Source organism: Dromiciops gliroides, chromosome 4 (assembly GCF_019393635.1).
Source record: "Dromiciops gliroides isolate mDroGli1 chromosome 4, mDroGli1.pri, whole genome shotgun sequence".
In the NCBI taxonomy this organism is placed as follows: domain Eukaryota; kingdom Metazoa; phylum Chordata; class Mammalia; order Microbiotheria; family Microbiotheriidae; genus Dromiciops; species Dromiciops gliroides.
The window spans coordinates 351844310-351870685 of NC_057864.1; the positions used below are offsets into that span (position 1 = coordinate 351844310).

Here is a 26376-nt window from a genome sequence, read left to right on the forward strand (position 1 = left end):
AGAGGAACTCAGTTATTCATTAGGCTTGGTATATAGTTACAAAATTGGATGATCTTGTTTTATCTATTATTTAAAGTTATGTTGTATGTGGCTCATGGTAGGTGCTTAATAAATGTCTACTGAATGACTAACACAGAAAATTGATAGTCAACCCATGTAATTAATTCACAAGGGCAGGTTTTAGTGACACCAGACTGATCATGTTAGCATTTAAGAGTGTTTTCCTACTAGGCTGCTTAGACACAGTGCTAAAACAATGGCTACTCAAGTCTTGATTATGTATTCAGTTCTACTTTAGTCAAATTACCATTTTCTCTCTACTAATTCTCATTTTGAATTTCCAAAAACATTCAAGGCTTGAGAAATTCAGTCAACTGATCAATATTTATGTAATATCTGAAAGATGTCTAGCACTGTTTTACTGCTTTAGGAATAATAAACATATTTAAAATTGTGATAATTACTGACATGAAAAACCATTTTGTGATTATAACCTAAGAATAGTTAACATTTTGGTAGAGCTTCAGTAGAACATAGGGTTTGCAAAGTACTTTCCATACATAACTTCATTTGATGTGGATAAGACTCATTTTATACAACAGATTTATTCTTTTTAGTTATATATGCATTCTTATACTTTTTTGTAAATTAAATGTTACTCCTTTTGTCTTTATATTTCAAAAATGAGTAGAGCATTTCTTATTTATTTTTTTATTTCCTACAAAGCCACTTAAAGTATATTGAAAGCACTCCCTAAATGCATGTTAAGTTGAATTTCTGACTGATCTTTAATTGGCAGTGGTTCCTTGTAGTTTAGCTTTAAACTTCCCTGGCCATCTCTATCAGCCTCAGGTAAGGAATCTGACATTCACTTCTGTCTATGAACAAAAGTTTAAATCCAATAAGAAGCTCTTTTTCTTAGAAGCCCAGAGGTGAATGCTTTTATAAAAACAATTCTTTTCTAATGTAAACAAACCTTCCCTCAAATTTATCAATTTGGTAAAATTTAGAATTTTATATATGGATTTTTTGTTTAGTGGTAAAGCACTTGCCAGCTATTAAAATAGGGATAGCTACTACTCTCAAACTTTTAGATGGTCATTATATTAATTTTCAACCTTGGAGGTCTTCATCCAGTCAGTAGGCACAGCATCAAGACTCAGTCTCTTCTGGATTTTAATTGTGGCTTGATAATTAAAAAAACAACACACCTTTAGTTCCTAAGACTCATTGCTATGTCCAGGTATTGCAAATTTAAGTTGAGATATGAAATGTACAAAAAATCTTAACTGTTCTAAGTATTTTAGGTATTATTATTTTAGTTGTAAGTATATCAATCAATGTTGACCTCTACTTCAATGACAAAATTCTGTAACTCATAAGTATATAATTTTACTTTTTAAAAGCAGGTTTAGGGGCAGCTAGGTGGCGCAGTGGATAGAGCACCGGCCCTGGAGTCAGGAGTACCTGAGTTCAAATCCAGCCTCAGACACTTAACACTTACTAGCTGTGTGACCCTGGGCAAGTCACTTAACCCCAATTGCCTCACTAAAAAAAAAAAAAAAAGCAGGTTTAGGGCAGCCAGGTGGCACAATAGATAAGGCACCAGCCCTGGATTCAGGAGGACCTGAGTTCAAATCTGACCTCAGACACTTGACACTTAACAAACTGTGTGACCCTGAGTAAGTTACTTAACCCTCATTGCCTGGCAAAAACCCAAAACTAAACAAAACAAAAAAGAGCAGGTTTAGGAGAAATATTAGAGGTTAGAATTGTATGACAAGATGATTTAAATATTGAGCTTACCTGAACGGCTGCAAAATACATTTTCTTAGCTTCTAAATCTGTCTTGTCTGACATTAACCATGCCTTCAGCAAATATTCATAAAAGCTATCTCCTAGTCCTCCAACTGATACATGATCTGAAAAGATAGGGAAGTAAAGAATGTTACAGTGATGCAAACCAATTTAGGAAATATCCCCCGATTTATCAGGAATAAGGATACGAAATCCTGTTAGAAGAATATTCTAAAATGAATAACTATGACTATAAGCTAATACAAAATATTATTATCAGAACTATAATTCATTACCATGGTTTCTAAATCAGAACTTGGAGCTGGCAGTGGCTTAATCGTAAGTAAATAAAAATAATCTTGTTCTTAATATGCTATATTAAAAAACAAAAAGAAACCAACAACCCACATCTCCTCAGTCTTTCCCCAAATTAAACGTGGACCTGCTTAAAAAGGTCCCAAAACAAAACCAAAACCTGAGTCACATATAAAGCCATGCAACTAGTTCATAGTCTGGGTTGTCCTTTGGGAAGGGAGTTTCTGCTACCATTGCTTACCTCATGGGGAAAAAAATATCATTTTCTCCATGTAAACCCTTATTTCAAATGTATTTAATTGTTCTATACTATTTTTAGTGGATTCCTTCTACTTGAATAAAGGAGGTTTTGGCATGAAGAGGATTGTTGGTAGGGTGTTCTATTTCCATAGCTAGGTGGCATAGTGGATAGAGCACTGGGCAGGAAGACCTGAGTTCAAATCCAGCCTCAGACACTATGTGATCCTGGGCAAGTCACTTAACCTTGTTTGCCTCAGTTTCCTCTTCTGTAAAATGAGCTGAAGGAAATGGCAAACTATTCTGGTATCTTTGCCAAGAAAACCCCAAATGAAGTCATGAAGAATCAGACATAACTGAAAAATTCAGGAACTTCTGCAAGGTATCACAGAATCAAAATTAATATGATTTTTAAGGGGCAGGTTACATATGGGAGTAAACTTTTACTATTTATAAAAACAAATGTTTAAGTTTTTTACTTTAAACTCTCATCCATTTGCCTTCAGTTTTGTCTGTTCCCGCACTATAAAAATATCACCCTTTCAACTGATAGGTAAGTTGATCAGCTGGGGTTAACTCTGAAATGTTAAAAAAAAATTAAATTTCAAAACTTGAGACTAATTTTATTAAATCTTTCCTGTGAAATGCTCTGCTTCTTGACTATATGGAAGAGCTGGTTACATGAAACAAGCAAATAAATATTAAAATGGAGTTACAAACATATTTTTCTTTTATATGTTTGCTGCCATTTCCCAAGTTATCAAAACTTATAATCAATTTCAATTAAGGACCATAACTACAAAAATGGAAATATGACTTCTGGATAAGACATATTTTTACTTAATCAAAAGATAGCTTTTGCTGATTAAGAATCCAAAGCAGTGTTAATTTTTTATAAGTCTGTTTTCAATACTGGAAGGTTAGTTTCTGAATAATAGCTTGAATTGACCTTTAAAGTTTACTAAATGAATCACCATAGAAATCCCTGACATTTGCAAACTAAACAGCCTAACCACAATCTCATCAATAAGAAGTTCTGTTATTATAAACATTATTGTGAGAGACAAATCCAATTGATGCATGCTAAAAAACTTACTGTCAAAACAAGAAGGACTAAATGAATTTACAGGAACAATGGCAATGGTTCAGCTCTGTCCTTCCTAAGCATAGTGATGGTAGTAGAAGCTTGACTTTTTTCACTCTTGGAGTGATGTTCCTGAGACTACTAAAACCTAGTCTGAGCATTAAAGTATTTCACACACACACACACACACACACACACACACACACACACACACACACACACACACACACACACACCACCATAGTATCAACTATGACCTGGTTGTCTGTGTTCCCTTGTGAACTTTCTTTTTGTTCTATTGTCATTGATTTTTAATAAAACGTTTGTTTTTACATCCCCTACATTTTCTCCTTGTATCTCCTCCTTTTGTGCCCCCTCTCAGGGAGCTTATAACCAAAAATAATAAAGAGGGAGAAAAAAATGTTCAGCCAAACCAATCAATCAATGTGTTGAAAGTGCACATCTCATGTACTTAGGGATTAAAAAAAAAGGGCTATATGGTTTGATGAAATTCCTTAAATCATTTTGAAAATTACCATGGTTGGTTTCTCCTTCCTCTTCAATCATGAACATCTTATATTTGGAGAGAATTAATCACAATGATAGAAATAGGAAAAAGTAAGAGGCAGTCTTTTTGGTGATTCAATAAACCATGGAATCTTCCTCCACTCTGAATTTGGGTGATTGTTTTTGTAGACAATGTTTCTGTGTAAACATATTAGTGGATCCAGGAGATAACTCACTGATCCTATCAGTGAGAAAGGATTGCCTATTTCTAGAAGGAACATCAATTTTCATGCTCAAATTCGCTAAATTGGTACTCTAAGAGCGTGAACGTTAATGTCCTTCACAGAATAGAGTAATTTACTCTTTCCTGATAGGATCAGCCTCCATAAAATTACTCTTAAGCATGGGGCAAGTATTTGAGGATAGGGATTCCTAACATTTCAAACAGAGAAAAGACCAGGATTGAAATGGATTTTAAAAGAGACAATGTAACATTTTCATCTTTTTACTTCTTATAGACTTCATTTGATTTGTGTGGACATTTTGTAGTCCTAAACATATTAACCAAATGTTTTATTTTTATTTTATTATTGGGGGGGGGGGCAGGGCAATGAGGGTTTAATGACTTGCCCAGGGTCACACAGCTAGTAAGTGTCAAGTGTCTGAGGCTGGATTTGAACTCAGGTCCACCTGAATCCAGGGCTGGTGCTTTATCCACTGTGCCATTTAGCTGTAGTTTTTTTAGAAAAAATTTTGGCATCTTTTAAAATGAAGACAATAGAGGGGAAGCTAGGTGGCACAGTGGATAAAGCATCAGCCCTGGATTCAGGTGGACCTGAGTTCAAAGCCAGCCTCAGACACTTGACACTTACTATTTGTGTGACCCTGGGCAAGTCACTTAACCCTCATTGCCCTGCTTAAAAATAAATAAATAAAATGGAGATGATAGACAACTTTTTAATTAATTTACTGACTTGGTCACCAATTTAAGTTAGCAGAAATACAGTGTTCTGAAGTTAATATTATTAATATAACTCATCGTGAATATCTCATATTTCTCTTTAATTACTGGTGACAGAATAGTATGCTTCCATGTTTTTTAAAAATTGAGCAAATAAATGTGGCAAGATAGAAGAAAAGGGGAAAGAGCCTGTGTTACATTTTCAATTCATAGTTTTCTTTATCTATGACAAATTACCCAATGAAGAGTATTCATTAAGTCAAAGAGAGAGTGACGATTATTCTGTCAATAGGCGCACAGCCTCACATTGTGGGAATCATAGGCAACAAATGAATCCAGAATATTAGTGACCAGCACAAAGTGGTATCTTAGAATAATGATAAAATAAAAGGAAGAAAATACTGAAAAAGAAGAAATTAAACTCATTAAGAAGACAAACCAAGGAGATAATAAATATTGAACAAACGAAGGAATATTGCAAAAGACAACCTCCTTCAAAAACTTCTTAAAAATTAAGCATGAAGCCCATTAATCCTTTACTTCATTTTGCTCATGGAAAAACCCAACCTACCAAGGTTTAAGTGATCTGATTTTTTTTTTTTTTAATGAACAGGGAAATGAGCGGAGCTCAAAGCAAGTAAATAATATAAGGGAAGAGAAAAATTGCTTCCTTCTGATTGACCTCTCCTTTTCTGAAACCTGAAATTTGCATAATAACATTTACCATTAATCATTAAACATTAAAAATTCAGGTAGTGGGCATTTTTTCATAGCCTGGCTTTTTCTTTTTCATAAGGTATTATGAATTTTAAAAATCCCATTTAGGCGACAAGGTTCATAAACATCCAAATATGTGGCTTCTCCACATTTCTCCGAACATTTTAACCATTTGCACACTTTTTCTATCACCCACAGTTTCTAGACTCATCCATGTTAGTCACAGCAGCAGATAAAAATAATTATAAAAATACATATTCTTGACTTACGTTGACCCCACTGTCCACTACTGGGATTTAGATAGTTGGGGTAAAGGCCTTGTGGTTTATCCAATGTGTTCAGAACATTTCGAATTCCAAAAACCTAAAACAGAAGATAAAAATTTTGGAATGCCTGAGCTTCAGTACTGGAAGAGATTTGACAGATCATTTAGGTTAACCCCATTTTACCTACAGGGAAACTAAGGCTTCAAGAGGCAAAATGATTTGCCCAAGATCACTGGGCTATTACATAGTAGATCTGAGTCTCTCCTGAATTACTATCTAGTGATCTTTTATGACAGCATGTTTTGATGACAAAAATTATAAAATTGAACTAGTACACAACTCATATTTTTATTTCAAAATAAACAACTTTTGCATGTTTTTAGGGCAAAAAATAATTTAAGTAGTATAGAATGAAATAACAAGAATTAAGCCCGTGGTTCATTCTTTTTTTTTTTTTTTTTTAGTGAGGCAATTGGGGTTAAGTGACTTGCCCAGGGTCACACAGCTAGTAAGTGTTAAGTGTCTGAGGCCGTATTTGAACTCAGGTACTCCTGACTCCAGGGCCGGTGCTCTATCCACCGTGCCACCTAGCTGCCCCATGGTTCATTCTTAATACAAAAATAAAAGACATTAATCAGTTCAAATGTCTTAATGACAACATTGTTCTAAAAGAAAGTTAATTGTCAATTTTGTTTGCATGGGCCTTATTCACATCACAAAGAAGACTGTTGTGTTGTTACTTTAAAAAAAAAAGAAGATACTAATAAGCAATTGGGCTGAAACAATAATTTCTCAGCAGTGACAATGACTGTCATACATATCATTTGACATTGACTTAGAATCTCCCTAAGTCAAATGTGAGCTGCATAACCTCAAGATTCACAAAAGGCTAGATTTTGCATCATATGCCACCTTAATACAAAGTCCTTTCATAGACTCAATCATTTCAGGACAGACAGCACAATCATCCATATTCTGTGACACTATAACAATGTCATGCTATAATAACTGTACTGTGTACAGCTTGTGCCCCCTGTGAAATTACTTTGCACTGTTTGTATTAATTTATCTGTGTACATGTTATTTTCTCCTAAAAGAACATAAACTCCTTACAAGCAGATACGCTTTTATTTTTGTTTTTACACATTCAGAAACTAGCAAATAGAGGGTGTCCCATAAATGCCAGATAAATAAGTGACTGTACACGAGAAAGTGTATTGTGTAACATTGTTGACTCATTCTATATCCACTAAAACTCTCTTATAATTTTCTAAAGTTTAACAATGGTTCCCTCATTTTGTGCTCGCAAAGTCAATTTTTTAAAAACACTGAAATGAAAGAGTTTATACATTTATCCATAATAAATTTTATCTCATTATTGGAAGTAGGTGGTGGTGCATGACTTGGAACCAGGAAGAAGGTCAAATCTAGTCTCGAACATTTAATTTTACTGTGTCACCCTGGGCAAGTCATTTAACTTCTGTTGGTCTCAGTTCCCTCAACTGCAAAATAAGGATAATAATAGCACCTTCCTCACAAGGTTATTCCCTAATCCTCCCAGCTTTGTGTCATCTGAAAATCTGAAGCTATGCAATCTGAAAACCGAGGTATTTTCTCTCTTCTCAACTGAAAACAATGTACCAGGCACTGTGCTAAAGACAGTCATTATTTTCAAAAAGTTTACCATCAAGGAAACTGAGGCTCAGATAAAGAACTTATCCATGAGGATGGATGGATGGACGGCTGGACAGACAGAGGTTACTGCTAGAGGTTACTGCTGCAATACCTCTCCCACTGAATCTACACAGCCTTTCAGATATCCCTGACTAGTGGCTCAGAAATCACATCTAACCAATCTTATAGGAGCCAAGAACGTAGGTCACATGGGTCAGGTGACCTGAATTCATGAAGAAGAACTTTCTCACTATCTCTTTACTTACTTCTTTTTAGACATTTTTGTTTTCTCCTTTTCAGTCCAAAGGTAAATCTTGTCAGAAAAAACAGAAAATGTAAGGCACTTTGCTGCACAAATGGTAAATTTGCAGATAGCATAATCATCAGACTATGGATCTAGAGCTGAGAAACCTGAATTCAGATTCTGATTTTGACACTTAATAGCTATGTTGCTTCTTGCATCTCCCCCAACAAAGCCTCAATCTCCATCTTCACTTCACCAGAAACTAGGCCTCCACTCTTGTCTTCCAAAGGCTTTGATAAGCCTTTTGTCCATCTAAAGGTAACACTGATGCCTAACTTAGAGGTATGTAGGTGGCACAGACCAGACTGAGCCAGGAAAACCTAAGTTCAAATCCTAACACAGACACTTATTAACTCTGTGACCCTGAGCAAGTCTGTTAAACTCTCAACCTCAGTTTCCTTATCTGTAAACTGGGAATAATAATATTCATCTCAAAGGGTTGTTATGAGGATCAATTGAGATAATTTATACAAAGCAATTTGTAAACCTTACACCACTACATAAATGTTAGTTATCATAATGATGATGATGATAATGATGCCAGGGAAAGAGACTACCATGCGACTTTCTATTTGCTAAAGTTTCCCCACCATTCTCTCTTTTTTCCCTCCTCCCACTTTCCACTTCTTTTCATATATCTTCTCATATTGCAATGTAAGTTCCTTGAAGGAATGCTTGCTATCAATCTGTCTGTCCATCCATCTCCATGGATAACTTTTTTAGTTTCTCTGAGCGTCAGAGGCAGAATTGTTGAGAGAAAAACTCATTGAAAGCCATGTTAAAGTGGTTTATTACTATTTTTCTATAATACTTTTCTATACTACATCATATTTCTATACTATGTTATACCTTTTCAAATGGATTTTATGTTCTCCTCTCCAAACAGACTGTTCCCACCCTAGATCCCCATAATAATCTTATGATATACATGGGGAATTTTTATTATCACCATTTGACAGATGAGGAAATTGTAGTAGAAAAGCTAAGTGATTTACCTAGGGCTACATACGTGGTGGATCCGAGATTAAAATCACAAGTGTCCTGATTCTTTCTTTCTTTCTTTCTTTTTGTGGAGCAATGAGGGTTAAGTGACTTGCCCAGGGTCACACAGCTAGTAAGTGTCAAGTGTGTGAGTCTGGATTTGAACTCCAGTCCTCCTGAATCCAGGGCTGGTACTTTATCCACTATGCCACCTAGCTGCCCCTCCTGATTCTTTTAATAGTGCACTTCCTAGGATTTCACTATTTAGGAATCACTAATCTTCAAAACAGGAAGTCCTAACTGAAATCTAGGCTCACCTTTCTCTACATTCAGATGACCATTAGTCTTATTCAAGTCCTCATCAAACCATTACCTGGCCTACTAAAATAACCTCCAAGTTCGTGTCCATGTTTCCAGTTTTTGCCCTTTCCAATCCATATTCCACAAAGACATCAAGATAATTATCCTAGGACACAGTTCTAACTCCTTCACTCCCCTTCTTGAAAATCTCCTGTAGTTCTGTATTCCCTCTAGGATAAAATGCAAACTCCTTACTCTGGCATTCAAAATCCTTTGCTATCTAGTTCTAATCCATTTTTCTAGACTTATTTCATATACCCTAGCTAATTTTCCCCACACTTGGGACAGAAATAAGGCGACCACACATATAGTTTTACTTGCTACAAAGTTCAGAGCTCAGTGTACTATACCATGCTGCCTCCCCCAAATTATAGTTAATTCAGCTGGTTAACTATGGTCAGGAGTTATTTGGTAAATCTAAGTCAGTTGATGCTCTCATCTCCTATTTCTTTTAACTCTTTTTGTTCTAAGGAAAAGGTCTTAATCTGTGTGTGTGTGTGTGTGTGTGTGTGTGTGTGTGTGTGTGTGTGTGTGACACAGACCCTTTGGCAGTCTGCTGAAACTTCCAGACCTCTTCTCAGAATATTTTTGAGTGCATAGAATAAAATATGTAGGATTAACAAGGAATCCAAATGTTAGCAAATTAATAGATGTAATTTTTTTTCCTCAAGCAAGTTCATGAATGCCTGAAATCTATCTATGGTGGAATTCTGTAGACCCCAGGTTAAGTAAGAAGCCTTGTTCCAAGGGTTTTGCTGGTATTACTCAAGGGGAGCAGAAGTCTAAAGTCTTTAGAAAATTCTTGTACATCCCAAAGAAATGAAAAATTGCTTCTTCTGACAAGAAACTGAGGGCTGATTAACCAAAAATATCACATTAGTAAATGATAATTAGGTAATATTATTTCATCTCAAAATGTGTGTCTCTGCTTTATGGAAACCAAAAGAATCAAACAATTTCAGCATCAGAAGGGACTTTGGTAGTTTCCTATTCCAAGTCTCACCCAAAAGGAATCCTGACTACAATATACCTGACAAATGGCTGTCCAGATTCTGCTCAAAGTCCTTCAAGGAAAGGGGACCTATTACTTTCCAAGGCAGATAATTCCACTTTTAGACAGCTCTGAATTTTAGCAAGGTTTTGCTTAGATGAAGCCCAAATTTGTCTCTTTACAATGTCCATTGCTGCTAGTTCTGTCTTTTGGGGCAAAAGAGAACAAGCTTAATCTCTCTTCCACAAGGTAGCCCTTCAAATATCTGAAGGTAGCTATCATATATTCCCTTGTCAGTCAGTCAGTCAGTCAGTCAATAAACATTTATTAAATGCTGACTTTGTGCCAGGTATTGTGTTAAACTCTGAGGATACACAGAGGCAAAAGACTGCCCTTGCCTTGAGAAGATCATGGTCTAATAGGAGGGACAAAATGCAAACAATTACATACAGGACAAATAGGAAGCATTCACTAGAGGGGAGGAATTAGCTAGAATTAAGGGGGATTAGGAAAGGATCCCTTTAAAAGATGGAATTTTAGTTGGGACTCTGTGAAAGCCAGGGAAGGCAGTAGGAGATGAGAAGGGAGAGTATTCTAGACATGGGGGGGGGGGGGAGAGGGAGGGAGAGAGACAGTCAGAGAAGCACCCAGACACCCAGAACTGAGAGATGGAGTATTTTGTTCATGGAAGAACCAGGATTAAAGAATACATGGTGGAAAGTAAGGTGTTAGACAAAGTTTGGGAATGTAGTGGGGGTGGGAAATAGCTTATAAAGGCCTTTGAATAGTAAACAGAGGATCTTGTATTTGATTCTGGAGGCAAAAGGGAATCTTTTCATCTGTAGGTTAAACAACCCCAGTGTCTTTAACCCATGATTGTAGGGTAGCATATAAATATTTTTTAAAGAACGGGATCCATAACAATGCCCAAAACTCCAGGAAAAAAATGTTTCTAGAATTTGATGCTTTTGTTGAGTATTCTCACCTTTTCAGCAAAGATTGGATTCCCAGATAAATGGCTCAAATGTACAAACTCCAAATGCAAGGTTCCAAATTCTGCCAGAATACTGCTTCCTCCAGATGCCCAAGGCCAATTTCGACCAATCCCACTAAAGAAAGAGAAGGAAGGGCATTTTAGGAAGCATTAATTCTGTATTCAAGGTTCTAGAAAAGCTAAAAGAGAGTGAATTTAATTTATTCAGTTATCTGTAAATGTGCAAATACATAATAAACCTCTTGGATATGCTTTAATATAATCATTAGCAGGTAAAGGATATAGAGTGACATTTTCTCTTTACTTGTCATCCACAAGTCACAACAGAGCTTCCTCTCCTTTCTTCAAGCTAAAATATAGCCAGTGGGGCTCATAAAATCAGACGTGTTGTCTAATCCTCATTGTTAGTGAGCCAGCAACTCATTTAGAAGGTGCAGGTGCTTCTTCTCTTGTGATGTGATGTCTAAATTCAAGTAGAGTTCTTTTTAAAAAAACATTTAATTAAATTTAGGGTTTTTGTTTTTTTTTTTGGCTCAAACATCAAGTGGAACTTTAGAGACAAGATTGAAAAGAAGGACTTTGTGGTTGGCTAAATTTCAAAGCCCTATAATTTGACATTAGCCCGATTACTACAAGAGAATGCACTCATCAGATCAAGGTACATTCTCAAATACTAACTCTTCTTGTGTTTTGTTTTCAACATTAGCTTTTTTTCCCTCTCTCACTTCCTATTACCAACCATTTTGCTTCCAGTAGTAGCTCAGTTCCTGGGTGATTGAATCTATTCACAATAATCTAGACAACATTGCACACAGGACTGTATGCAAATATCTATGTGTGGAAATATATACAAAATTCAAGGCAAAAGCTTTTTGAAGTCAAAAGCTAAGGCATAAAAACCTCCCCTATCAGGCATTAAAGGGACATTAAAAAAAGTGAGATAATTTTTGTTTCATATTAATTTACAGGTATTGTCAAAATCTTTGAGAATTTGAAGGTAACCATATGCCTAATTGCCACAGATAAAGAATAGACCCCAAACCTCAGGTAAAATATACACATATGAATGAATTTTAACAGCATTATATAGAATTCCCTTGAGTGATTATAAGACAATTGTGCTGGGAATTTTAAGGTTTAGTTTTATTTAATTTTTTTTTAGTGAGGCAATTGGGGTTAAAGTGACTTGCCCAGGGTCACACAGCTAGTAAGTGTTAAGTGTCTGAGGCCAGATTTGAACTCAGGTCCTCCTGACTCCAGGGCCGGTGCTCTATCCACTGAACCACCTAGCTGCCCCCCAAAGGTTTAGTTTTAAAGATACAGACATAAAACAGTTTGGGCAGCAGGGCAGCCAGGTGGTGCAGTGGATAGAGCACTGGCCATAGCACCAGCCCTGAAGTCAGGAGGACCTGAGTTCAAATCCGGCCTCAGACATTTGACACTTACTAGCTGTGTGACCCTGGACAAGTCACTTAACCCCAAATGCCTCACCAAAACCAAAACCAAACAAAACCAAACAAAAAAAAGTTTGGGCACCTAAGTGGTACAGTGGATAGAGTGCTGGGCCTGTAGTCAGGAAGACTAATCTTTCTGAGTTCAAATCTGGCCTCAGATACTAGCTGCTCTGGGCAGGTCACTTAACCCTGTTTGCCTCAGTTCCTCATCTATAAAATTAGCTGGAGAAGGAAATGGCAAATCACTGAAGTATCTTTGCCAAGAAAACTCCAAACAAATGGGGTCATGAAGAGTTGGACAAAACTGCGAACAACTGGACAACAACAACAAAAATAAAGAAGTTAACGTTTTTATTAACCCAGCAAAATTATTTATGAAGATCAGTTCAGAGTTTTATAAGACAGCATGATGATATAAAATGAGTGTAAACAGATAAAAGAAATAACCATCGATTTACTTATCCAGAAGATAATTCAATTTTTTTCTGCCTTTTTTGGGTTTATTTTTGATGTTATTATCCTTTTGCCCATTTCACTATGTTACCATATTCTACTGGGTCTCAGTTTGTACATCTCTAAAATCAGGGAACATAACTAGATAACTTCTAAGGTCCCTAATAGTTTTCAATCCTATGTTCCTAGAAAATGATTCTATTCTAGAAATGCTGTTTTTACTTTGTTTATAATTTATATTTTAAGCATTTAAACAAACCTCTACCTATGTTTGTCTCCTATAAGAGTGGATAAAAAAGCTGATTGATTTCTGGTAATTTTAGACTAGTTACTTTTGTCCCTATATCAATGATAAGTGAAGCTAGTCTTTATTTATTTTCATCTACACATGTATAGCTTTCATATCCTTACTGTACTGTTAAACCCCCCATCCAAATATTCTTTCCTTCCATTCTTCTCCTTTATATTAGGCTAAAATCACAAATATCTATCTGCCTAGTAGAAAGTAGTTCAGTAATCCATGCTTCTAACAGATCTAAATGCAAATCAAACAAAAAGTAAAGAAGAAAATCACAAATATCTGCTTCCCAGAAAGAAATTCAATATTTTGCACCCCTCGATCATATCAAAATGTAAATCAAAACAAAAAGTAAAGAAAAGGGGGCAGAATTCTATATATTATATTTTAATTTATTTTACTTTCACTCCTTAATTTTAGTCATGTTCCTGGGAACATGGGTCAATTCCTATTATCATGGCTGACTCATGATAGAAGAATCTAAATGTGGACTTTGTATTGCAAATTGTATTGACATATGGCAAATGTCACAATATAATTAAGCAGAGGGGATTTTAAAAAGTCATTTGTTGATAATACTCATTATTTCTTATTTACTTTTACTCTCCCTTCCCTTCCACCAAGCAGACTGCAGCCCAGCAGGAATCCGTTTCTAACCAAAATACTTGACTATCCCCAACCCTGAGAAGCTATTAGATCCAAATTCTGCAAGCTTTATAGTGATAAATTTCAGCCTGGAAGCTCATGTTACATTTAGCAAAGAGGTAGTGTTCTCATCAAGGAGGCTGGGTACTTAAGCAGCACAACTTTCTAATACTTTATGAATCTGTGTTTCTCAGTGTGACTTCACAAATTTACTTCAGTACAGAGAATCCTTATGTTATATATATCCACATAAGGAATAAGGACAATCATTGGTATGGAAAGTCAACTAACAATGCAGAATGGCATCTTCTTTGGCAACTGTAGTCTTTGAGAGTTGTTCAGAGGCCTAGGGTCACAAAACAGGCCTGAGGTGGGTCATGAACACAAGTCTTCATGGCTATGAGGCTGGTTCTCTATTGCCATGTGGTAAACCCATAAAAAGTGTAGATAACAAAACATATGTTAAAGCCCAGCATAAATGATTTTTATAATGTCCATGGCATCAGTTCCATTATAATATTATAAATATTAAAAATTTTAATATAAAATTATAACATGAATATTAAAATGAAAAATCACTTAATTATGCTAAGAGGCAGCAGGACATAGTGTGTAGAGCCAGCTTTAGATTCAGCAGACCTCTAGGCTCAAGCCCTGCTTCTAACATACTAGCTTGTGATCTTGTGCAAGTTATGATATCTCAACTTCCCAGGCAATTAAGTTCTCTAAATTGGATTAAAAGAAGGAGTTTTCCCACAAGGAATTTCCTGTTATCAATGAAACCATAGGTCTAGATGAAAAAACAAAAACAAAACCAAACCCGAACCCTAAAGTAATTTCCATTTTTGGGGGGAGGGAGAGAACATGCATCTTCTTGTCAAAACTCTTTCGTTAGTCAGTCAACAAAATTTTATTAAGTGTCTACTATGTGGTTTCCTATTTTCTCCAGGGGGGTAGCTAGATGATACAAAAGATAGAGTGCCAAGCCTGGACTCAGGAAGACTCATCTTCCTGAGTTCAAACCCGGATTCACTCACTAGCTATGTAACTCTGGACAAGTCACTTAACACTATTTGCTTCAGTTGGCTTATCTGTAAAATTAACTGGAGAAGGAAATGGTAAACAATTCTAGTATCTCTGCCAAGAAAAGCCCAAATGGGGTCACAAAGAGTCAGACACAACTGAGAAACTGAACAATTTTCTCTCGGAGCAAATACAAAATGTTTTGTATGGCATTTAAAACCTTTCATAACCTAGGGCCCTTCTACCTTTCCAATCTTCTAATACCTCATTCCCCTACACATACTCTTTGATCCAGTGACGCCAGCCTCCTTGCTGTCACAAGAACAAGACATTCAAATCTCTCAGCTCCTGGCATCCTCTCTGGTTATCGCTCATGCATGGAAGTCTCTCCCCCACTCCACTCCTGTGCTCTGACCGCTGACCTCTCTGGCTTCCTTTAAATCCCGACTAAAATCTTACCTTTTCCAGGAAACTTTCCCCAATCGCTCTTAATTCCAGTTCCTTTCCTCTATTATTTTCTATTTATCCTATATATTGCTTGCTTTGTATATATTTGTTTGCATGTTGTCTCTCCCATTAGTCTCTAAGCTCCTTGATGATAGAGGGCTATCTATCCTTTGTCTCTTTGTATTCCTAGCACTTAGCACAGTGCTGGGCACATAGTAGGCACTTAAACAAATGTTTATTGATTATGTGCTAGGTAACATGCTAACAGCTGTCTCTTGACCTATACACAACAGAGGGAAAAGCAGGTTATTTTTTCATTCCTTTTAAGAGATCTGTGGATTAATGATACTTAAGGTAAGTTTAATTAAGAGCATGATTCCAGGATACTTCTTATTAACAGCAGAACTGCTAAAGACAGCAGAGAACAAGAGTTTATAACACATGCTGTTATAATTATAATGACTGAATTTATCATTATAGCCTTATTTTTAATACAGAGGTACAATCCAGCAGTTAGCTAAAAATGCAAGCAAAGGGAAGGAGTAAGGAAGTACTTGAAGACAGCCTCCTTGGTCAGAGAAAGGGGCAGTAATGGTGACCAAGTGTGCCCCACTGGTCTGAGTGACATGAGCATTTCTTGTCAAAGCTATGAGGGGCTGGTAGACCCTAAGTCCAGGACTCATTATATGGCTGTGCTTTTGATTAGAAAGAAGCTGAGCTGGTTTCCCTTCTTTCTGTCATATTAGTGTGAGAATCATCCCTGGCTTCTAGCAGTTGGCACCAAGGGAAGCCTTTCTTATCTGTATAATGAGGGTAATGGTCTAGATAATCTTTAAGGTCTCCTTTCAACTCTGAAATTCAAAGCTTTTAACTACATCCATGGATGCAGAAAAATAAAACACCAGGTCTACAAATTCTGCCTTTCTCATTCTCTGGAAATTTATCCAAGAGGACCATAGACATTGAACTGATGGTCTAGGATAAATAGAAATTGTTGTTGTCAAGTCATTTTAGTCATATCTGGCTCTTCATGACCCCATTTGGGGTTTTCTTGGCAAAGATACTGGAGTGGTTTGCCATTTTTTTCTCTAGTTCATTTTACAGATGAAGAAACTGAGGCAAAAAGGGTTAAGTGACATGCCCAGGGTCACACAGCTAGCCATATTGGAATCCAGGAAGATGAGTTTTCCTGACTCCAGGTCCAGTACTCTATCTACGGTGCCACCTAGCTGCTAGTAAATCGAAATTAGCTACAGGGCAATACTTTGTTCCCTTGGACTGGAGGAGTTCCTTGGGGTCCTGCCATTGGCAAGGCAAGGTACGTATACATATACATACATACATACATATATATATATATATATATATATATATATATATATACACATACATACATATATATATACATACATATATATATATATATATATATATATATATTTGGGGGGGGGGGCCACGGGGCAATGAGGGTTAAGTGACTTACCCAGGGTTACAGAGCTAGTAAGTGTCAAGTGTCTGAGTCCAGATTTGAACTTAAAACTTTCATGTCACTCTATATTCATCCACCCACTCCAGTTCTGCCATTTTTCATTGAAGTATTTTGTGTTTTTTAAAAAAATCATAAATGTTTTCTATATTATTTTGGTTTTAAGTATCAGCAAACTGGTTGGTACTGAGAACACATATAATGAAATAAAAATAACTTGTCAGATTTTGACACTAACAAAAAGATACAGTCTTAAAAATGAGCTGGTGAGTCTTTTACTAACAGCATGCATAGCACTTTGTCTCCTTAATTACAGAATCCATTGCTTAGCTGTATAATTAGCAATTTTAAAACTTGGCTTAGAGATGAGGGGGCAGACATTGTTTGGACTCTAGAGAATTGAACTAGAATTAAGAGCAGTGGATAGGAAGTAGGGGCAGAAAGATTTTGGCTTAATGTTAATAAAAATCTTCTAACAATTAAGAGGTATCTGAAAATATAATGGGCAGCCTTCTTTAACAAAGGGAGTTATTCAAGCTGATCACCAGTTGGGGTGCTGTAGACTAGAATCACTTTACACAAGGGTTAGATTAGATGATCTTTAGGATCTCTTCTGATACCAAAAATCATAGCATACTATTAACAACATATTATCATATATTTGTACCCCACTCTTTGTCAATAAAAAGAAGGATATGAAATTAGTTGCTGACTTCTAAATGTAATATAAGTAGGCATTATATAGATCATGAGGAATCGGTTATGGAATTAATAGTCATTTTACTCCATGATCCCATGGACACTGCTAATTCTTTTCTTACCCATTAGATTTCACCAATGATTCATGTACATGAGAGTTATCCTGAAGGTTTGACAAATTTTAAATAATATACATAACTCTACTTTGGTGATAGCTCAAGTTACCTAAAGTTACCTAAAGTGCTATGGAAAGAGATTTTATAGAAGAATTTTAATGGACACATGGTATTTAAAAAGTAATTAGATTATCAGATTAATATATAAATATTGTATTAAAAAAGAATAAAGACTTCATTACTGCTTCCCTAATTCTTTAAAAATGGGGAATCATTCAATAATGATTCCCACCCACCCCTAGTTCACGCCTAAATAACAGATCAGTAAATAATATTTCAGGTTTAGAGTCCAGACTATAGCTTGTTCTGGAATTCCTTGAAGGAATGTGGCTTGAAACAGAAAAATTATATCATATGCATAATACAGTAAACTCTTATCTTTGCAAATGACAAGAAACACATTTATATAATTCAAAAGAGCCAATGTTCTTTCTTTTTTGTTTTAGAATGGAAGAGGGAAGAATTAGAAACATCATGAATGACTTCTATTAATTCTATTCTTAAGTATACTGAAATAACATTTTTCTGCTTTGTTTATTTACATTTAATAAATTAATTTGTGATTAGTTTTTGCTTTTCTACAATTAATGATTTCTAAAGCCTCTTTGCTAAATCTAAGATTTTATGTCTTAACTTCCTAAAACCAGTATTTCATAAAAGAGAGGCTCAGCAAGTATTTTCAAAATTCGTGCCTTTAATAAAGAAAAATGCCAATATCAAATAATTAGCATTTAAAAAATGGAGATAGAAGCATAATTAGTTGACTAACAAAACTGTTCCTCTTCACTGTGGGCATTTGGTGAATTTCAGGTTTTTGCCATCATCTACATAATATGTTTGATTAAATCTTGTTTACCTATACTACTGGGAAGAAGACGCTTGGATAATTAAAATGAGCAAATTATATAAAAAAAACATTTTTAAAAAATAGAATAACTGTTCAAAATCTGATAAAGGAAGAATATACTCATGCATATTAAGTAGCTACCTATTAAATATATAAATAGCCACTGCCCCCAGTTTGCTGATACTTCAAACCAAAGAAATCATGAAAACATTTGATTATTTAGTTAGGCAGAATTTCTACCTTACTTGTACTACTGGGACTTGAATTTTTGTTCTCCATTCTTGAAGAGGAATTATCTATCATCTATCTGTCTGTCTGTCCATCTATCTTATATATCTAATCTACCTACCTTCCTACATACCAACCATCCATCCATCCATCCATCCATCCATCCATCCATCCATCCATCCATCCATCCATCCATCCAAACAGTCAGTAATTATTCAACTTGTTAAATATCTACACCTCATGGGGTTATTGTGAGTCCCAAGTGAAATTTTATATATGTATGGTGCTTTGCTAAATTGAAAGTGTTATAAAAATGCCAATTATTTTTGCTATTATTTTATTATCTCTTCATGTTAATGTTCTCATCTACTTATCACCAATGACAATGGACAGGGATACAGATCATAAGACAGTAAGAACAACACAAGCCCAGATGCAGAGGTGGGAAAACAAGGTATGTTCAAGGAATAATAGCTATCCTATTGTTCTGAAACTTAGAAGTATACTGGGAACTATTGCTAGAAAGACATATTGATAATGGGAGGCCTTGACTGCCAGAATGTAGCCAATGAGAAACCACTGAATGTTTTGGAGTGGGAAAGTAGCAATCAATCAGGCAGTGAATATAGAATACTCTAGAGCAGGTGGAGTACACAGCCTCTGGGGAAGTCACTGCCCTTAATTATTGTTCAAAATTTAATACTATGAACACAACACTAAGTTACATTCATATATTTTATTAAGAATTTTATAGCTGAGCATGGTCAGGAAGACTGACTTCTCAGTGATGAGGGTCTATGAATAACCAAGATCCTTAAAAATACAGATTTCTCTTTTAGGATTTAATAAGAATCTACCTAACCAAAAGAAACCAGACATGAATTAGAAACTTTAGGCTCCACTTCTCAATAGTACATATTCTAGGTTGTGACCCTTCAAGTAAAAGGTATAAATGCGGCACAAGATGGTATAATTTATTCATGAGAAAAATTAGTGGGCCCTGGGACTTCCAATAAACATGGGAGAAAAGCCATGACAATTTTCCTTATTATATTTACTTGGCTGTTATTCACAATCTGTGGCTGGCTGACTATCCAGTGTTGTGAATGTGCTATAAAACCATAGCTGGCAGTTAAAGAGTCTAAAAATTGATGGTGGGGGAAGGAAATAGTAAAAAATAAAAAATCATGTTTAAGCTTCTTATAATCTCCCTTTCCCCACATCATGACTAGCATAATAAATAATAAATATTTGAACCGATATTGACATAAAAGGAATCACTTGATATCTGCCTCTCAATCTCATACTAAATTAAATTATGTACGATTCATTACAAATGCATATCTGACATTTTGGTTTGATAGGGCATACACAAATAAGAGGTTAATAGCCTTCAAAATTATATCAGGCAGGAAAATGGTTCATCACATATATTTAGAAAACAAATTTTTCTACAATATTTAAGAAACATCCTAAAATGCAAATTTCTTTAGTCAAAATAGTTTTAAAAAGTTGGTCACAGAAAGTTTAGTAGCTGCTTTTACTATGGGCAATAGTCTTCAATCTGTCAAGATTACTCTTGTTACTGATAATAAACATTCAATTTGTCTCAAAATTAAATTGAACTTTTAACATTTTTAAAGCGAAGTGTGAACAATCAATAATAGGTAATTAATATGAAAACAAACTCTCAGCAGCCTACTAATGCAGACATTGACAAAAATAAAACTTCTAAATCTCACAGTAACTGCTCCAACTTTGTTAGTAGAATTGAGTATTGAATCCCCTGAGAAAATGCTGAGATTAGACTACTTCAAAAGCAAAAATATCATTTGTGGTTTATAATTCAGGCTAATGTTTTAGATTAATACTAATTCTTTGTACCAATTCTAATAGTGGAAAGAACAAACCCATATTTTGTGTTATAGAATTATAAACAATATTTTTCTTTTAAAAAAATAAAAAAGTGGGGCCCAGCTAGGTGGCGCAGTGGATAAAGCACCGGCCCTGGATTCAGGAGTACCTGAGTTCAAATCCGGCCTCAGAGACTTGGAACTTACTAGCTGTGTGACCTTGGGCAAGTCACTTAACCCCCATTGCTCCACAAAAAAACAAAAACAAAAACAAAAAAATAAAAATAAAAAAGTGACTAGCCTCTGGCCAAAAAGAAAGATCTTGTCCTCAGTTGTACCTGAATCCCTCCTCCAACTATCACAAGATCATAGGAGTATAGATTAGAGATATAAGGGAACTGATCACCATATTCACTTTCCTCATTTAACACATGAGGAATCTGAGGTCCACAGAAGTAAAGTGATTTGTCCATGGGTTACACCAGCTGTAGATGGCAGGACCAGGATTCAAAGCTGGGTCTTCTGACTCTAAAGCCAGTACTCTTTTCTACTATACTACATTGTCCCCTTGAACTAGAATTCGTTTAATACTGTCAGTGTTGTCAAACAGCCAGCATTCTCTAACAATTTGACCTTGAGCATCTGAATGTTTTGTCAAAAGAGTTAAGAATTGGACTCAAAATGGAATCATGAACTGACATATTTTGTAAAGAATTCTGGATGGCTGAGTTACTTGATTATTCAAATAATATCAGACCAAGGATTAAAGGACATAATCATCCTTCTTCCTGTGGTAGAGTATATCCCTGGACAGACTCAGAGGCACCTGAACTGGAGATAAGGAGTACAAGTGTAAGACCCAGATATTCCAGAAGTTGGTTGTTCCATTCTCAAATAGGATAGTCATCAAATGGATTTGGTCTATAAGATGTCAATGTTACCAACTAGTGCTTCCTGGTGTTCTCTAAATTGGGGCTCTCTCTTGTGTGGTGTACTTCTCTAGGGGTTGCATCAGAGAAAAAAAATTATTTAATCTAGTTTGGATAAATTTCCAAAAGAGTGTAGTTAGGAAGTTTGAGTGTAACTGGCTCTTACGTTCACCTAACACATGTTTTCTGGACAATGTATTGCCACTTCACTGTTAAGACAATTTGGCAGTAGTTATACACTGTCCAGGCTCTTTGTCTTAGACGTGCCCAAAATTCAGCATCAGAGACAAGGCTTATATCTACAAGAAGCTAACTTTGCTTGGATTAGTACTTAGGCAAGTAGGCTGCAATGTTTGCTAGTAATTTAAAAAATCAACATGAAAACTTTTATAGCATCCAGTGACTTTCTATTTATCCTAAAACTTGCCAAGTTTTTACATGGATTTATATAGTTGCTTTTGTGATGGTTGCAGGGCTCATTGATTTTAACAGCTTCTGACACCCTTTGTGTAGTTATTTAGACTTGGATTCATTTATTAACTACAAAGCATCGTAACTCCAGGCTAACAACTCTGTTAAATTACATACTTATTAAAGCTTACTTTTCCACCCCACCTATTAAAATTTAAAAAAATTTATTTTTAAAGTTTTACTGATGTGTTTTGTTTTACATTACAAACATTTGCAGATTATTCTCACTTCTTGGGAGGTCTCTTGTAAAAAAGTAGAAGTTATGTAAAACTAATAATACAGTGATCACATATGAAACTACATGTATTTTCATATACTTTTATACTTTTGAATTGTTTGGGTTTCTTTTCTTAAGAACTGCCTATTCATATAGTTAGATCACTTATCAACTGGGAAATTATTTTTATGAATTTATAACAAAAAGAGTCACCCATTCATTGTTAATATAAATGATTTCTTTTGGTTCTTTTTGGTAGTGTAAATGTTTATCTGGGAAAAAATAAGAAATGAGGGATGACTAAAGAACAGCCTATTTGTTCCACTGATACCCACACAACATCAAGAGAACACAAGGAAAGTTCCTCTTAAAGTTAAATATAAGTATCTAACAAACACCCCTCTTTTAATCAGGTGAGATTTGTCAAGGTTCTGCACACATACCATTTTTGCTTTTGTGCTTATGTTTAGAGTATTCTTTCTATCTAGGATGTCCTCTTCCCTTTTTTGGTTACCTAAACCCAACTCATAAACATAGCTCAATCCTAACTCACTCATGATGCCTTCCTTCTTTCTACTCTGTTAGTAATCACTCTTTCCTTTCAAGTTCTAGACCACTTACATAGTTTCCTATCATTCCTGTTCTCATGTGTAATACTCTTTCTCCCCTAATAGACTATAAGTAAACTTTTTTTTTTTTTTGCAGGGCAATAGGAGTTAAGTAGCTTGCCCAGGGTCACACAGCTAGTAAGTGTCAAGTGTCTGAGGTCAGATTTGAACTCAGGTCCTCCTGAATCCAGGGTCGGTGCTTTATCCACTGCGCCACCTAGCCGCCCCCTTAAAAGTAAACTGATATTAGGAATTTCAAATGAGATAACATGTATATGTCTTGAGATAAAGCACTTCACAAACTTTAAAGTGTTTTAAAATGCTAGCTATTGTTATTATTAATACACTGATGTGATCAGATCAGATCAAAACCAATCAAATTTCCTTCTAGTTCTAGCTTTCTAAGATTCTATGATTATGTTTTATATTTCTATATCTTACAGGGTCTCACACAGTATTAAGCACATTAATAGGTGATCAGTGAATAAATATTAATTGATAAATGAATAGTAGTAATAACAGATTTAGGTAATATCCTCAAGGGAATGGGTCCTCTGCATGAGTGAACTTTCCTGAATAGTGAATTCTCAAAATATTAAAACATAGACAAATATCTCTACCATATATCAAGATAAACTCCAAAAAGATAAACGATTTAGAAATAAAGGGTAACATCATAAGCATATAAGAGGAGCATGGAAAAAAATTACCTGTCAGATTTTTAGATAGGGGAAGAGTTCATAACTAAATAAGTGATAAAGAGGTTCACATGAGGCAAAATGGACAATTTTACCTAAAATTTTAAAAAGTTTTCTATAAACAAAATGAATACAGCTAAAATTAGAAGAGAAGCAGGAAATTAAACTTTATTTACAAACAACTAAAAGGGAAATATTGAAGGTTTTTGAGCAAAGGCCTGAGCCAATTCTGCGTGTGTTTGTGTGTGCATGTGCATTAGAATCATTATGTAGGCAACAGTATGAAAGAGAAAGGAAGCAGTAGGACCAATAAGAATCAGGAAAGAGTCCTGATGAGAGGTGGCTACCTCAATCTAAGAGGAAGAATGATAATGTCCTTTAACCCTTTTTCAAACATCTGCATCATCAATGAACAAAACCATACAAGCTTTCTTGATACTACCAGTCACCTTTAATCCACAGAGCATGTCAGGTCAATAATTCTTTAGTCTTCATTACTCTGTCTCATAGGGTTTTTTGAAAATGAAAATTTATTCTACAAAGGTAGCAACATTTAGAGACATGTAGGCAAAAGAGAAAACACACCAGGTTTTTCTGACCTCTGACACGGATATGTTCTAAGAGAAAGGAAATGACTCAAAAAGCTAAAGTCGGGGACCAGCTTTTGCTTGCACTGATTTATCACAGCCAAATTCCTTTAGGATATTCTCAGGGCCTGAGGCTTCCCTAAGGCCACAAGCTGCTGGATCATGTTGTCCAGGAGGACATGAACAGACAAGATTTTAATATATTCTCATATATATTTCTCTCTTTCTCTCTCCTTCCCCCATAATACCCTAATTTCCAATCTCCCCTCTCCCTAATAGTTCCCTAGAAAAGAATTTCCCACAAAACGGTACCCCCCACCCCCCAAAAAAAAATCACCCTGAGGGATTTCTGGAATCCCTTGGTAGTGAAAGTGATAGTGGAGTCCTTCCAGATCCTGTCTCAGTTTTAAGCAGTATGTCCTCTTTTCAATTACGGCAGAATTCCAAGGGAGGCTAAGGATCAAAAGATCTAATGCTAACAAGGTTGTTTGATCCCTTAACAATGTGGGCTAAAAGCTTTTTCATTACAAATGTCCAAACTCCTTTCAGCCCCAGAGTTTTAAAGAGTCACTGTTTCCTTGTTAACTAATCAAATGAAAGAGAAAACATTTAGTATATTTTAGAAGTTACATAGATGTTCACTTTGATTTCCAAACTCAGAGATTATTATATTCAGCTACATGTTAAACCTGTTGACTATTGATATTGATTCCTGCAGTTACCAGGAAGATCACTGTGTTGTAATTACTTATTGATTACTCATTGGAATATTAGTGCCTCGACAATCTGACAAGAAATTCTGCCCTTAGTATGAGTAAAAACCAAACAAAAGTAACTGACTTAATTAATTTTAATCCCACTAATATTTCATCCCTGAGTTTTGTTGAATAAAATGATTACAATTAAAATATCACAGGAGTACAGAATTTCATATAATGTCAAATCAGTTACCTCTAACTGCAGACCACATCAAATACCTTTATTGAAGTGTTAGCAAAGTTTGAGATAAATGGTCTTTCAGTTGGTAGCTAAACATGGTTCACCAAAATTCTGTGGTTATAAAAAGAACCTTGAGTTAAGGAAAGCCTCCAACAATGAGAAATTGGATTTTCTCTCTTGACAAAATAAATAGGTAACTGAGAATGTAAAAACACATTGGGAATTTAAAGACACACACAGAATTGGGAGATATTAAAATCTTATAAAATATGGAGAACAAATTGAAATCTAAAGATGACTTGAAAATCTGTGTTATAATTCATTTAAATATGTATAAATGCCTATTGTATGTCAATAATTGTACCAGGTGCTGATATAATGCCTTCCCAGAGGTTACATTCTACTTGTACAATAAGCTGCAACAAATTTAAATGAGGTGTCATGTTTAGTGTAGTCAATGTTAATAGAAGAGGAATTTCTCAAAGCCTTAGGAATTAAGACCCAGGACCAAAGAGTCATTCAGTTTAATGCAGCTGTAAATGTTTCCAAGTTCTTCAATCAAGAATGGGTCAGATTTTAGTACTAGTTCTGGCATTAGGGTTGCATATGTGTATTTCTTTTCTTTCTTAGTAACTCAGAGAAATGTAACTCCAGTTTGACAAGTTTGATTAAAATGATGCTGAAAAGTTGGATCTTAACCACTACAGCTAAAATGCTTACAAAACGAATGAAAGCTTAAACAGAATGAGAAGGAAATAAGATTTGGGGGCAAGTGATATAGACAACAAAAAGCTAATTGAAAATAGAACTTAAATATTACAGGCAGGGACATAATTTGGGAGAAATATTAGAATAACAAGGAAAATACTGTTAAATGTTTTCAAAGTGCTTACTATGGAAAGTTCTAGAAGATACTCCGCATTTTATTTTATATAAAACTGAAGTGGTTTAAGTAAAAGTTTTTGTTTCATTTCTATTTTTTAATATGTCATAACATTTAAATATTAAAAATTTCCTCTAGGAGCCCATAATTTTCATTCATTCAACTCATCATTAATATTTTATTACAGCATAAATTATTTAGTTCCATAATAGAGCTAAAATTTTAGAACAAGTAAATAAACTATAAA

The 26376-nt window shown here is 35.2% G+C and overlaps 1 protein-coding gene across 2 annotated transcripts in view; it reads right to left on the reverse strand.

Moving 5' to 3' along the window:
* Positions 1 to 26376, reverse strand: part of MAN1A1 (mannosidase alpha class 1A member 1) — a 177860-nt gene that overhangs the window by 24584 nt on the left and 126900 nt on the right. For both annotated transcript variants that reach the window (XM_044001208.1, XM_044001209.1), the window contains 3 exons: positions 11180 to 11303; positions 5888 to 5981; positions 1807 to 1922 (listed from right to left, as the gene is read on the reverse strand). In XM_044001208.1, coding sequence (XP_043857143.1) covers positions 1807 to 1922; positions 5888 to 5981; positions 11180 to 11303 — 334 coding nt within the window. The remainder of the gene's footprint in view (positions 1 to 1806; positions 1923 to 5887; positions 5982 to 11179; positions 11304 to 26376) is intronic.